The 14,613-nt window shown below is 45.9% G+C and overlaps 1 protein-coding gene across 5 annotated transcripts in view; it reads left to right on the top strand.

The window, feature by feature from the left end:
* The window catches only part of SYT17 (synaptotagmin 17), an 82,682-nt gene extending 69,130 nt beyond the window's left edge, over positions 1–13,552 (top strand). For 2 of the 5 annotated variants that reach the window (XM_061209223.1, XM_061209222.1), the window contains exon 8: positions 12,170–13,552. In XM_061209223.1, coding sequence (XP_061065206.1) covers positions 12,170–12,366 — 197 coding nt within the window. In that variant the 3' untranslated portion in view covers positions 12,367–13,552. The other 3 variants (XM_061209226.1, XM_061209225.1, XM_061209224.1) reach the window with 2 other exon arrangements.
* Positions 13,553–14,613: the final 1,061 nt, after the last annotated feature.

Here is a 14,613-nt window from a genome sequence, read left to right as displayed (position 1 = left end):
TGTGGTTTTTCATCACGTTTTTTTTAAAGTCTTTATTGAATTTGTTACAATATTGCTTCTGTTTTTTATGTTTTGGTTTTTTGGCCGCGAGACATATGGGATCTTAGCTCCCCGACCAGGGATCAAACCCACACCCCCTGCATTGGTAGGCGAAGTCTTCACCACTGGACCACCAGGGAAGTCCCCTTTCATCACATTTTTAATATAGTATTTCAGTGTGTAACTATACAACAATTTATGTATCTATTCTAAAAGTAGGGTGATATTTAAACATACTAGAATGTGCCCATCCAAATCAGCATCATTTCTTTCAAAGCATGATTTAGAATGCTGCAAATGCCAAGAGGTTAAGAGTAGGGACCCAGGAGGTCATCAGGACCTGAGTTCAACCCCAGCTCTACCACTGTCACTCTGGCTGGATCCCAGCTGGGCTTCCACCTATCACTAGGATTTGACACCTTGTCTTGAGCTAGGATTCAAGACAATTGCTGCATTGACCCGCATTGAAGGTTAAGAAAGAGACTCTGTTGGGGAATAAGGAAAAATTATATAGGACAAGTAGATCTCCAGTAGATTCAGTAGATCCTTGATGGCACCTGAGAACTTGCATTTCTAACAGGCTCTAGGTGATGCTGAAGCTCGTGGTCTGGGGTCTATACTTTGAACATCACTGCCCTAGATAGATCAGGGATTGGCAGATCACAGCCCATGGGCTAAATGTGGCCCACTCCCTGTTTTTATAAATAACGTTTTATTGGAACACAGTGAAAAGAAAAAACTGTCTGTTTTTCTCTACTCACAACATTTCTGACACCAAACGTGTGGGGTTTTTCCCCAGCTAAGCCACCAGTCCAGTGGATATTTTGATCTGCTTCTAATACAGTGTGTCTAACCTGACCACACATGAGAATCACCTGGGGAACAGTTGAAGAACACTGGCATCCAGTCCCCCACCCCTAAACCAATCAACAGAATCTCTTGGGGTGAGGCCCAGGCACTGATACTTTTAAAAGTCTTCCAAGTGATTCTCATGTTCGTGGTATCTCTCCTTTATTTTCTCAGTTATTTTAGAAGACGAGGGGCATCTTCTAAAGCTTCAATGGGTGTCTTATAACTAGCTCGGAAGACAGTTTGCAGTGAACATTCTCTCCCGAAGCAATGCCAGCATCTCTTAAACAAATATTACAAAGATGATCCTCATTCAGACGTGTAAGTTTCAGTTGTTCATGTAAAAACAAGCACATTACATTACAGTCACACTTTTAAATGCTTCCTCCTAGACAGTGTGATCCACACACAGATCTGAACGTGATTCTTCAACCCATATGTCAGCCCTGTAAACGCAGGCTCCACATGGCTCAGTTTCCACACAGACACAAAGAAGTAGTCCGGCCGTGGTGCGAAGGAATTTTAAAACAGATTGCAATCTTGACTTCTTTCTCTTGGGAAAGGAGGAAGATCTGATTCATAAGCCCCAGCGACATTCTCAGCAGTCCCTTCCCCCACTCCCCGGTTTCCTCTTGCCCTGAATTTGCTCTGGAATTGCTTCTCTGTTGAGCTCCCAAACCCTCTTTATCTCAGAGAGGTGACTTCTCTCCCTCCCTCTCCCCTCCCAGCTCTTTTTCCCTGCAGGTCTTTGTAGCCACTTGGGTCACAGAGACTTTCCTTTGGTGACAATGGATTGGGTGTTAATGAAGGGAAACCCCAAAACCCGTGCTTTTCCCTTAAGGCAGGATTTTTAACCTTGGCACTTGTTGACATTTGGGGTCAGATAATTCTTTGTTGTGGTGCTGTGCAGTGTAAGATGGTTAGGAACAATCCTGGCCTCTGCTCACTAGATGCCAGTAGTAATCCCCCATCCCCAGTGTGACAATCCAGATGTCTCCTGACATTGCCAAACTTGGGGGGCAGAATTGACCCCAGCTGAGAACCACTGGATTAAAGGAATCCAACACTTTAAGCCATCATTGCCTGCAGACCTGGGCAAAAGGGGCCTCTACCCTGGGCCTTGACTTTATTTTTCTATTTTATTTATTTATTTTTCATCTCTTCATGTCTTCTATTACTTAAAGAGGTCTTTTTTTTTTATTAGTTATCTATTTTATACATATTAATGTATATATGTCAATCCCAGTCTCCCAATTCATCCCACCACCACCCCCCCTTCCCCCCTTGGTGTCCATACGTTTGTTCTCTACATCTGTGTCTCTATTTCTGCCCTGCAAACCGGTTCATCTGTACCATTTTTCTAGATTCCGCATATATGCATTAATATACGATATTTGTTTTTCTCTTTCTGACTTATTTCACTCTGTATGACAGTCTCTACGTCCATCCATGTCTCTACAAATGACCCAATTTCATTCCTTTCTATGGCTGAGTAATATTCCATTGTATATATGTACCACATCTTCTTTATTAGTTCATCTGTCCATGGGCATTTAGGTTGCTTCCATGACTGGCTATTGTAAATAGTGCTGCAATGAACATTGGGGTGCATGTGTCTTTTTGAATTATGGTTTTCTCTGGGTATATGCCCAGTAGTGGGATTGCTGGGTCATATGGTAATTCTATTTTTAGTTTTTTAAGGAACCTCCATACTGTTCTCCACAGTGGCTGTATCAATTTACATTCTTAGCAACAGTGCAAGAGGGTTCCCTTTTCTCCACACCCTCTCCAGCATTTGTTGTTTGTAGATTTTCTGATGATGCCCATTCTAACTGGTGTGAGGTGATACCTCATTGTAGTTTTGATTTGCAGTTCTCTAATAATTAGCAATGTTGAGCATCTTTTCATGTGCCTCTTGGCCATCTGTATGTCTTCTTTGGAGAAATGTCTATTTAGGTCTTCTTGGGCCTTGTACTTTAAATGGGGTGAGGGGGTCTGAAGGCGAGTAGTCCAGGGAGACAAGGAGATGTGCCCACCTGGAGCCCACATCTTCCTTTCCAGATCACCTCTGAGTACTGGGATCCCAGAATTTTTCACCCAAATGACCGAAGCCTGCTTAGGGTTTTCTCCAGATCCATCTTCAGGGAGGCAGACCATGATGCCAGTGTGTGACCTCTAGGCCTAAGGAGATAATAATAATAGTACTCTCCTTGTAAATAGAGTTGTGTGGACTAAATAATTTAGTGTATCCAAAGTCCATGGAACAGGGTTGGCACATGATAAGCTCTATATAAATGTTAGCTGCTATTATTATACTTTTCATATCAATAGTCCCTAAACATAATACAACCTCCTTGTCTGCTGCGCCCCTGAAGAAGCAGCCATCCATTCAGATGTTGGAGGTTAACCTGACCTTGCTGGACCCCAGAGTGATGGTGTGAAGGTCTCCAACACGGCACTGTCATGAGGGGGTTTTAGGGCCATTCTGACTCTTGGCACCTCTGCCTTGACATGCTGACTTGAGGACCTGTTGTGTATTTTTCTATTCCTAATCTTGTCTTTGTCTTGTGTCAGGGTGAGTGGAAGGGGGGAATGGGTGAGAAGTTTCTTCTTTCTGAGACAGAAGGAGGAGAAATGATGCTGAGCTTTGAATTTCAATTCCTTCTATGCCCATGCTGGCTGTGTGACCTTGGACACTCAACCTCCTAAGCCCTCTGAGCCTCTAATTCCCCATCTGCAAAATGGGTGTATAAATAGCACCTTCCCTAATAGGATGTGGTGTTGATTAAGTGAAAAATATAGGGGCTTCCCTGGTGGCGCAGTGGTTGAGAGTCTGCCTGCTAGTGCGGGGGACGCGGGTTCGAGCCCTGGTCTGGGAGGATCCCACATGCCGCGGAGTGGCTGGGCCCGTGGGCCACGGCTGCTGAGCCTGCCCGTCTGGGGCCTGTGCTCTGCAGCGGGGGGTGGGGGGCCGCGATAGTGGGAGGCCCGCGCACCGCGATGGGGAGTGGCCCCCGCTCGCCGCGGCTGGCGGGAGCCCTCGCACAGAGGCGAAGACCCAACACAGCCAAATAAATAAATAAATAAATAAATAAATAAATAAATAAATAAATAAAAATTAAAGATTAAAAAATATATATATATATATATATATATATATATATATATATATATATATATAAAGTACTTTGCTCAATGCCTAGTAAAAAGATGTCAGTATTCGGCATTGCTGATTTTAAATTATTGTAATACTGCTATCTAAATTGTCACGATGACTATTAGAAGGAAAAACATGGAGGAAAAATTCCATCCATTGCAGCTGCTATGAATCACAAAATGAGCCAAGAAAGCATCAAAAACATCACCCTTAAATCATGGATGAAACTAGAACTGAAGAAATCTCAGAGCTGAAAGGGACCTTAAATCCTACGTAAACCCACTCATTGTGTAAATGGGGAAACCGAGGCCCAGGGAAGTGATATGATCTACCTGGTTTTAAAGAAAAACCTGAAACAGCTTCTAGGTTCCAGAGAGAAGAAAACAGAGGTATTTGCAGGCAGGTGGTTCCAGACCCACCCTGGATCCCAAACTCCGTGGATGCTCACGTCCCTTATATGAAATGGCCTCCATGTCTACGGATGCAGGGGACCAACTGTAATTTGAGGAAGTTTTGCAAAAGTTGAGAAGAGAATGGGTACGTTTGTGGAGTGGCCTGTGGGGAGGGGGAAGGGGAGGAAGCAGGGACGTGTAGACTGCTTCGGGCTCCTGCAAGGGCTGAGATCACACAGCCTGATGAAGCGTGGGGATCCCTCCACAGTGAGGAGTTCAGGAGGACCGTGAAGCAGCTGGGATGGGTTTTGGTAGCTTCGTGCAGCTTTTTCAGAAATGCGGGAGCGTGCTCAATCCAGCACCCAAGAGGTGGACTGCAGGGGACAGCGACGAGGCGGGGTTCCATGAGGCGGGGGTCTCTGTGCAGGTGGAGGCATCACCTTGTGAACCGAACCTGCAAACTGGGCAGCTGCCAAGTCTGCTCCCACTGGTAAAGATCAAGATATTCTTTCCTTTTCATTTGCAGTGTTTATCACACCCACACTCTATAAGTCATCCAGCTTCCCTTCCAGAACCGGCTGCCTTGGCAAACTAAATTAGCAACCAAAAGAGTTTAGCTCTTGTGGGAAAGAACAAAATCATTTTTACAGCACATATCAACACGTGAAAGCCTCAACTTGCCCCTGACTCACTCAGGGCACGTGGATGTTGACTGGAGCAGGGCTCTCCCTGCACCTCTGGGCCTCGGGCTCCCCAGCTGTAAAATGGGCCGGTGACAGCAGCTGCCTTAGAGCAGTGGTTCTCAGTGGAAGGGGAAGGGGTGGATTATGTTTGGCAATGTCTGGAGATACTTTGGGTTGTCACAGCTGGGGAGAGGACTGCTAATGGCAGCCAGTGGGCAGAGGCCAGGGGTGCTGCTGGACATCCTGCAGTGCTCAGATCAGCCCCCATAACACGGAACGATCTGGCCCCAAGTGTCAGCAGTGCGGAGGGTGAGAAACCCCATTCTAGTGGGTTGATATGAAGATTAAGTGAGTTAATCCATGTGATATGCTTAGCCCTGGGCCATGCACATAGTAGGTGCTTCATAAAGCAGTGGTACTCTCCATGTTCCTTCAAAGCCTTGAGCCCATCGGTGCCTCTCATCATGCTTTTGTTTTGCCAGTTGTGTTTCCCTAATCTGAATTGCCATGGCAATCGGCACCACAGAAGGAGACAGATATTGATGTCAAAATATGGGCTCTTTTTACACGGATGCTGAAATAAGATACGGAGACAGAGTTTTGGAGGAGAAAGAGTAGCTTTATTCTTTGCCAGACAAAAAGGGAACACAGCAGGCTAGTGCCTCAAGAACTGTGCCCCCCTCTTCGGGGAATTAGGAGAGGTGTGTTTTTTTTCCCCTCCTTGGGATGTATATCTAAATGTGCATTTCTCTTTGACATTTTATTTATTTGGTTGCTCTGGGTCTTAGTTGCGGCAGGCAGGCTCCTTAGTTGTGGCATGGGAACTCTTAGTTGTGGCACGCATGTGGGATCTCCTTCCCTGACCAGGGATCGAACCCGGGCCTCCTGCATTGGGAGCACGGAGTCTTAACCACTTTGCCACCAGGGGAGTCCCAGGAGAGGTCTTATAGTCTGAGGTCTGGGATAGGTGATAAGGATCAAAGCAGTGACGGCCTTGTATTCTTTTTTTTTGCAAAAATTTAAAACAGTCACAGCTGGCATCAGGCAGCCCAGTAATTAGGTCTGTTCATCTCTGGGTTATCACTGGTGACCTTCTTTCCGAAATGAAGAATGCTACAAGGGGTAAATTGTTACAAGGGAGTGTAGGGGATGTAAATACCAGGTGCAGGATGTAATTCACATGAGTCAGAGAGTGTTTAAGGAGTTAGCTTTGTGAAGGACGAGTATCAGTTAAAGTAAAACTAGGATTGCTTAACTCTTTCAGGCCAGTTTATGTTGTTTCCCTACCTTACCCATTGTTCCTTTATTTTCCTTGTTTGTCAGAAAAGAAAAAAACCTCATTTCTATTTTTGCTGCAACATGACAAGGACACAGGGGCTTGTACATGGTTTCAATATGTTGGTGATTCTTTAGAGATAAATTTCAGAAAGTAGAATATGCCAGGTGTGTCCACGCCCCGTCTGAGGATAGAGCTGGACTTCAGTGACTCACTGGTCCACACAGAGGGTGATCCTTGGAGACTGTAGCCGTCAGGGTGCCTGAGGTTTGTCGAGGTTAGAGAGAGAACAGTGTGACAGGGCACAGAGCATGTTCCTGGCATGCCCGGTGCTGTACTCTGATCACTGGCGGAGGGGCACTAAAGGGGTTTTGTGTGAGTAAATTTTCTACTCGCCAAACGCGTTCCTCTTAAACTTTAAAAAAGGATTTAGGGACTTCCCTGGTGACGCAGTGGTTAAGAATCCACCTGCCAATGCAGGGGACGCAGATTCGAGCCCTGGTCCAGGAAGATCCCACGTGCTGCGGAGCAACTAAACCCGTGCGCCACAACTACTGCGCCTGAGCTCTAGAGCCCGCGAGCCACAGCTACTGAGCCCGTGTGCCACAACTACTGAAGCCCGTGTGCCACAACTACTGAAGCCCGTGCGCCTAGAGCCCGTGCTCCACAACAAGAGAAGCCACCGCAATGAGAAAGAAGCCCGCGCACCGCAACGAAGAGTAGCCCCCGCTCGCCGCAACTAAGGAAAACCCGCGCGCAGCAAAGAAGACCCAACGCAGCCAAAAATAAATAAATAAATTTATTTTTTTTAAAAAAAGGCTTTAAAATTTTAACTGTTTGATAGAAAACTGTTTGTACTTCCTTTGACCCATTAACCAGGACATTGAGCTTTCTTACTGATTCAGAATCTTAATTATAAAAATAAATGATCACACAGTGAATTTCCCCGGGCTCTATGAAGGAGAAAAGTGTTGTTTGCCCCTTCACCAAATGGCCCCGGTTCTGTTGTACTTTTTTAAGTTCTGGTATCTGTCTGGTAGTCACAATCTACCAGATTAATTTAAATTACTCCAGATGGGGAAACCACATGACCAAGTTTATTTGAATTATGTCTAAAGCCATGAAGAATAAATAGGATCTAAGACGAAATGTGAGGTGCCCTCTTCACAGGTTTTGTGCATGGACTTTGTGACATCTATGCCTTTTTTTTTTAATTGAAGTATAGTTAATTTACAATGTTGTATTAGTTTCAAGTGTACAGCCAGGTGATTCAGTTATACACACACACACACACACACACACATATTCTTTTTCAGATTTTCCATTATGGGTTATTACAAGATATTGAGCATAGTTCCCTGTGCTATACAGTAGGTCCTTGTTGACATCTATGCCTTTTTGTCACTCTCTGGTTTGTAAAGGTTGTTTTGAAGTTCCCTCCAGATGATGAGGGTAAATTAGAGCCTATACATTTTGCAGGTATATACTGTTGACTGCAGTAAGACGAGTCCCCCATAACAGCCAGTGGGGATATTTGGGGTGCCTCACAACAAAATTTCTAGATGTTATTGTTTCTAAAGAGGAGAAATGTAGGGATCTAGTTGTGAGGAATTTGCTTCCTTTACAGGTTTTTTGCTGCAAATACTGTGAGTGTCTCACCAGCTTGCTCAGTGACTTGGCTTCCCTGTCTACAAAGTGGAGTGGTCAGGGGTATCTGGTCTCCTGTCTCTGAGCCCCTTTCTGGATTCAGTAAATATCCAGTCTTAATTTCCTATTCTCACACTCCCTAGAATTTACAGTGATGGCAAATCTTGATACTCTCCCAGGCAACTTTTATGATAGAAGTCATTAGTTTTATTCAGCTTGTTATAATTTGCATTTTAAATGTATGGTTTTTAAAAGACTGTCAAGATTGCCATAACTTTACCAAGTGATTTGCAAGTCCCAAAGCCTGCCAATTAGGTCAGATGGCCATAGCAGCAACTGCTTCCCAGCAGAAGGGCTGAATCACTGAGGAGCGACCACCTTTCAAGTGCTGAGTGATTTACCAAGCCAAGTTACTTTGCACTTTGGGATAAGGAACGTAGGCTATCAGATTTCCGTTCATCCTTCTGCCCCTTCTGGTAATTTCGATGTTGATTCTCTAATATCAACTTATTTTTTCCTTTGTTTTCTTTCCAAAATAATATATTCTTGTAAGAAGTTCAAACTGTACATACTTATATAATAAGTAGAAAAAGTGGCAAGTTCTCTGTTTCCTCTCTCTAGAGAGAGCTACTCTTAACAATTTTGTGAATATTCTTCCAGATACTGTTTTCTATTCTATATGTTAACATTTTCTTAAGCAAAAAGAGATTGTGTTTACGTATACTGTTTTGCAACTTGATTTTGTCTCCTAGCAATATGTCTTGGAGATGTTTCCATCTTGTATATATAGGTCTGTCTCATTTTTTACCATGGTTCTGGTTTCCATGGTATTGTCACATCAGAAATTATTTGATTAGTCCTCTCCAGTCTTAGTTTGGGTGCTCCCAAATCTGATCCTAAGACAAGGACGTGGGTGCATGCAGGCTACTAGGAAGGTGATCCCAGGAAACACCAATAAGAGGCTGGGGAAGTGAGACCAGGAAGGGAGGCACGCCAATCAAGGACGATTTTTTTTTAATTAATTAATTAATTTATTTTTGTCTGTGTTGGGTCTTTGTTGATGTGCACGGGCTTTCTCTAGCTGTGGCGAGCGGGGGCTACTCTCCATTGTGGTGTGTGGGCGTCTCATTGTGACTTCTCTTGTTGCGGAGCACGGGCTCTAGGCACACGGGCTTCAGGAGTTGTGGCACACAGGCTCAGTAGTTGTGGCTCGCGGGCTCTAGAGCGCAGGCTCAGTAGTTGTGGCACACGGGCATAGTTACTCCGCGGCATGTGGGATCTTCCCGGACCAGGGCTCGAACCCGTGTCCCCTGCATTGGCAGGCGGATTCTTAATCACTGCGCCACCAGGGAAGCCCCCAATCAAGGATGATTGATGCGTGGGTAACTGCAGCTCGGGAGGGCCCCAGGACCACCGTCAGGTTCAGTGATTCTCTAGAAGGGCTCACAGAACTCAGAAAAGCTGTTATACTCCTGGTTATGGTTTATTGAAGTGAAAGGATACAGACTCAAATCAGCAAAAGGCAGAGTCCAGGAGAGACCGGCCGTCGGTTTCCAGTTGTGTATGGATAGCACTTAATTCTCCCAGTAATGACGTGTGGCAGCATGCTCGGAGGTTCACCAACCAGGGAAGAGCACTGAAGCCTTGGTGTTTAGGATTTGGATTGACCCTAGTCCCCAGCCTTTTCAGAGGTCACGTTTCTATTGAGTGGGCCAAGGCCCCTACCGGAAGTCACATTGTCAGCATACACTGGCATGTCCCAGGCAGAGAGCACTGGGCGCTCATGGTAGGATACCAGCAACAGAAGCTATGGGTAGCCTCTGGGGTGGGCTGAGGGGGCAGGCAGGGCACCAACAAGCCTCAGCCACACTTTATCATGAAGTGTTTTTGTTATTTCCATTTTTCATTCTCACAAATGATGTTCTAGAGCAGGGGTTGGCAAACTTCTTTGTAAAGGTCCAGCTAGTAAATATTTTCAGCTTTGCAGGCCACACAGCCTCTGCTACAACTACTCAACTCTGCTGCTGTAGCACAAAAGCAGCTGCGGGCATTATGTAAATAAATGGGTTTGACTGGGTTCCAGTAAAACTTTATTTACAAAAAACCGGTACAGACCAGATTTGGCTTGAGGGCTCTAATTTGGCAACCCCTGCTACAGTGGATAATTCTTGTATGTTTATCTTTGTCCATTTGTGCAGATAATTCTATGGGACAGATCCCTAGAAGTAGAATTGCCGGATCTTGAGTAATGACATTCTTATTTTGAGCAGATACTGTGAACCTCCCCCAAAAGTTGAATGTGCTTCCTCTTTAACCAACAGTGCATGAGAACCTTTGAGATTTCCTTTCTTAGAACCACTTGCCAAGGAAGCAAAACCACACCTATTGACTAGGATGTTTCTGCATTTTCATTCTTGAGCTTTGGAGAGGCAGAGGAAGATAGAACATTTTGCCCCCAGGAAAGAAAACCAAATGGGGCCTGAAATGGTCTCCTAATGTCTTACTTTAGATTTGAGGCCCATGGGGAAGGGGAGTCTGGTAACTTGTTTTCATGTGGTGAAAATTAAACCTTACATTGCGCACTAGGTGTAGTTCAAGAGTCCTGAATGTTACCTATTCAAAAAAGTTTTTTTTTTTTTTCAGATGCATCAGAGAGCTTCTCAGCAATTTCCTTTATTAAGCAAAGATCCTATTCCTAATTTTTCTCTTCTGTAAGGGATTTTCATGTAAATAAGGTCTACCTATGCATAGTGAACACTTTACCAAATGTACAAAAAATATACATGGTCCAATTTTTGTTCACGGAGCTGACAGGTACGGGACACTCTTGATGGAGACGGCACAGCGTTTCACTTAGCCTGGTTCACTCTCGGTCTTTTTGGGGTTTAAAGACAATGGATGGGATTTTTGTTTTTGTTTTTCCACTTCTCTTTTTTTCCCCATAATTTTACATTTGGAATTCTTGATGTGAGCCCCACAGGGGAAAACAGAGATTTGTTAGCATTCAAGCTCTGTTTTGGGCTGCATATTTTAGCTGGTTTGTTTGATAATGGGCATCCCTCCTGGGATCCAGCCTGCCTGTGCTCTGCTCACGCTGGGTGAATTTGTGATAGTCCCCATTCTGTAGTCTTTCATTTATAACACAGACACAGCCTGCTTCCCCGTAAGTGAGATGGCATGCCTGGACTACCCACATGCAGATAAGGAATTAGGCAGAACTCGGCTGGGAAGATAAATCAAGCTAACTATCTCATTAGGCTTGAAAGACACAAATTAAGCTTGCATGGGAATTAACAGCCTTCCAAAGAGACATGCAGTGCAACAAGGGGAGAAGAAATTGCTGGAGCCCTTTCTCTCAGGAAACTTGCCTCTGTTGCCTAAGTCCCTTTTGTAAAAGGTCAAGAGGTAGAAGAAATTGAGGATCGAAAGAGCAGTGTAGTGTTTATTGAGCACTTACTGAGTGCCAGGCACAGTGTGCATTATCTCACTGAAAGCTCTCAAAGTACTGTTAAGATTCCTGTGTAACCAAGGAGGAAACTGAGTGTCAGAGGGGCTCCTTTGCTTGTCTCAGGGTCTCAGAGCTGTTGAATGACAGAGCCAGGATTCACCTAGGATGTCTGGCCCCATGGCCCAGTGGTTCTTACCTGGGATGAATTGACCCCCTGGGGATACCAGGCCATGTTTGGAGACTCTGGGGTTGTGACAGCTGGGGGCGGTGGGTGCTACTGGGATCTGGTGGGTAGAGGCCTGAGGTGCTGCTGGACATCCTACAGTGCACAGGATGCCCCACAAAGAATTGTCTAGGCCCCAATGTCAACAGTGCCGGGCTTGAGAACCCTGGTTTAAGTGCTCAGCTGGACTCCAGTGGTGGCTGGCAGTTCCACCAGGACTGTCCGGCTGTAGTGCCCTGAGGACAGTGTGGTGAGTCTATGGGTCGGAAGTTTAAAGTTGCAGCCAAGGGACTCGTGGGAGGATGATGAGGGAATCGGGGAATTCTCATGGCTTAAAGTAACGGTGTCCTGAAAGCGAGGACCTCGCATCTGCAGTTGAGGAGTGTGGAGACTAACGCCTCTGTCTTGCTCCTGCCTCCTGTCCTGCCCCCTCCTCCTCTCGCCCTTCTGGCTAGTGTTCGGCCACAACATGAAGAGCAGCAACGACTTCATCGGGAGGATCGTCATCGGCCAGTACTCTTCGGGCCCCTCAGAATCCAACCACTGGCGGCGGATGCTCAGTGCCCACCGCACGGCTGCGGAGCAGTGGCACAGCCTGCGGTCCCGGGCCGAGTGTGACCGTGTGTCCCCTGCGTCGCTGGAGGTGACCTGAGGGCTGCGGGGAAGGCAGCTTTCATTTGTGAAAAAAGGAAGGAAACTTAGGACAAAAAATATGCCATATATGTATACTATTACATCCACACCTGCACACGCACCCATCACCACACACACACACACACATACACACACACACACAACTCCTCTCAGAACTGAAAGGAAGCTGACCATTGATCACAAACTGGCCGCCCTCAAGGAGCGAGGCCTGAGAACTTTCCAGAAGTCCCATCTGTAGGTCATGAGCTGAGTGGGCTCTGCTCTGAGACTTATGGGCAGTGCTTGCTCTTGTGGATTCCCCTGCCCCAAAATGCACTTTCAACCTCAGGCCAGAGGAAGGGCCTCCCCAAAGGTGCCAACCTCCATGGAGACAAAATTTTCCAAGAGTTTGGCCAGTGTTGGGAGGCCTGACCCCCATGCCCAAAATGCACACCCACTGGGTGACTTCTGAATGGGCTGCCGTTCCTAGGGGTTCTTCACACCTGGTACCTTTCCCCAAAAGTGTAAGTACTCTGTCTTCTCTTTAGTGGATGTGATAAATAGATTAGACTATTTGGAGAAACCAAATGGCAACAAAAAATATGCCAGTGTAAGAAGGCTCTCCTGGCTTAACTGAACTCTTTCTGGGGACTAGCTTCTTTCTGGGGACTCCCTGTGCGTATGTATGTGGATGTTCTGGTGTGTGTGCCCTCAGGTGAGCACGTGTGCACGCCTGCGTGTCCCCTTAGTGAGCAAGGCGCTGGGCCGGGACCTCAGTCCTGAGTACTCTCTTCTCTCTGCCTCGCCCGTCAGTGAAGTTTCACCCAGCGTCCTCCTGTCTGTCAAGACCCCACCTTCAGTAACAGTAGTGTGTGTGTAAGTCAAGTAAATAAAATATGATAGAGCAGAAGTAACATTTTTTGACCGAATCATGGCGATTGTGACTCACGGAAGACCAGCAAAGGACAGTTGGAATAAAATGGCCACCACGGCTGCCGCATCCCCCATCCAAGACGATACCCCTCCTCGTCACACCCTGAGGATCGCCCTGTGTTTGTGTGTGAACCAAAGTCATTTCTCTCGTGCTAAGAAATTAGTGTAGTTAGAATAGATCTCTCTCTCTGTTGGATGCTTCTGTATCTTTTTCCACAGCATATTGTCTGGTATAATGGGGAGCTATTTATTGAAATTAAAGATTATCTATTTGTGCCATGCATTTGAGTTATCTTTTTCTTCATGAACATGGGCATGGAGGGTAGGAGGGTATTTCTGTTCCTACCACTGTGTAACAAATCATTCCAACGACTCAAAGCACTGGTATTTATTATGCTCACAGATTTTGTGGCTCCAGAATTCAGACCAGACACAGGGATGGCTTGTCTCTGTCCCATGATACCTACGGCCTCAGCTGGAAGACTCGAGGGCCACAGTGGGTATAACCAGACAACCGGTCACGCTGGACATTGTTGGTAAGATTAGTGTGTGGTCTGGGAAGGAAGAACAGTCGAAACATTAAGATATATTCATCTGATGGCTGACAGGAGAACCCGTGCAAAGAGAAGACGAGGATTTAGGTTAGGTCCCTCCCATTTGCAAGCAACAGGAAATTAACACAAAATAGTTTAAGCAACGAAGGAAGGCCTGGCTTCAGGCATAGCTGGATCCAGGGGCTCAAATGAAGTAATCAGGGCTTTGTTGATCATGCTATCTCCTGGACAGGCTCTCCCCATTCAGTGAGCATCATGGTTACCAGCAGCTTAATAGATCCAACTCATACTTATCATCAAGACCCAGCTTAAACTACCACTTCCTGATTTTCCATGACAGCTCCTTCCTCCCCACGAGAAGCTTATATTTCTATTTAACTCTTGGGGCCTTACTGTGTGCTAAGCCCAATACCTGCGCAGTCTTGTTTAGTTCTCACAACAACCTTTTGACGAAGAAGCCATTAATTATCCCCATTTTCCAGGTGAGGAAAGTAACGCTTTTTTCTATAAAACTATTTGCTTGTTCAGGGCAAGAGCCATGGCTACTTAGCTTTCTATTGGCCATGCCCAGTAAAAGGGGTTTGACTTAGGTAAACCCCCTGTGGGCTGAGATGGCTTCACCCCTTCTGGCCACATTGGGCATTGCAGGACCTCCTCGTGGGTCCCTCTGGTGTCTCTCACTCTGGAGTGGAGATGGCATGAAGGTCAAGGGGGAAAGGCAGGGAAGTTGAGTTAGGTTATGTTTGTAAGGAGACAAAAAGAGAAACTTTTCCTTCTCT

The sequence above is a fragment of the Eubalaena glacialis genome, chromosome 13 (genome assembly GCF_028564815.1).
Source record: "Eubalaena glacialis isolate mEubGla1 chromosome 13, mEubGla1.1.hap2.+ XY, whole genome shotgun sequence".
NCBI classification, from domain to species: Eukaryota; Metazoa; Chordata; class Mammalia; order Artiodactyla; family Balaenidae; genus Eubalaena; species Eubalaena glacialis.
The sequence above is the reverse complement of the archived record's forward strand: the minus strand, read 5'-3'. Positions and strand labels throughout refer to the sequence as shown.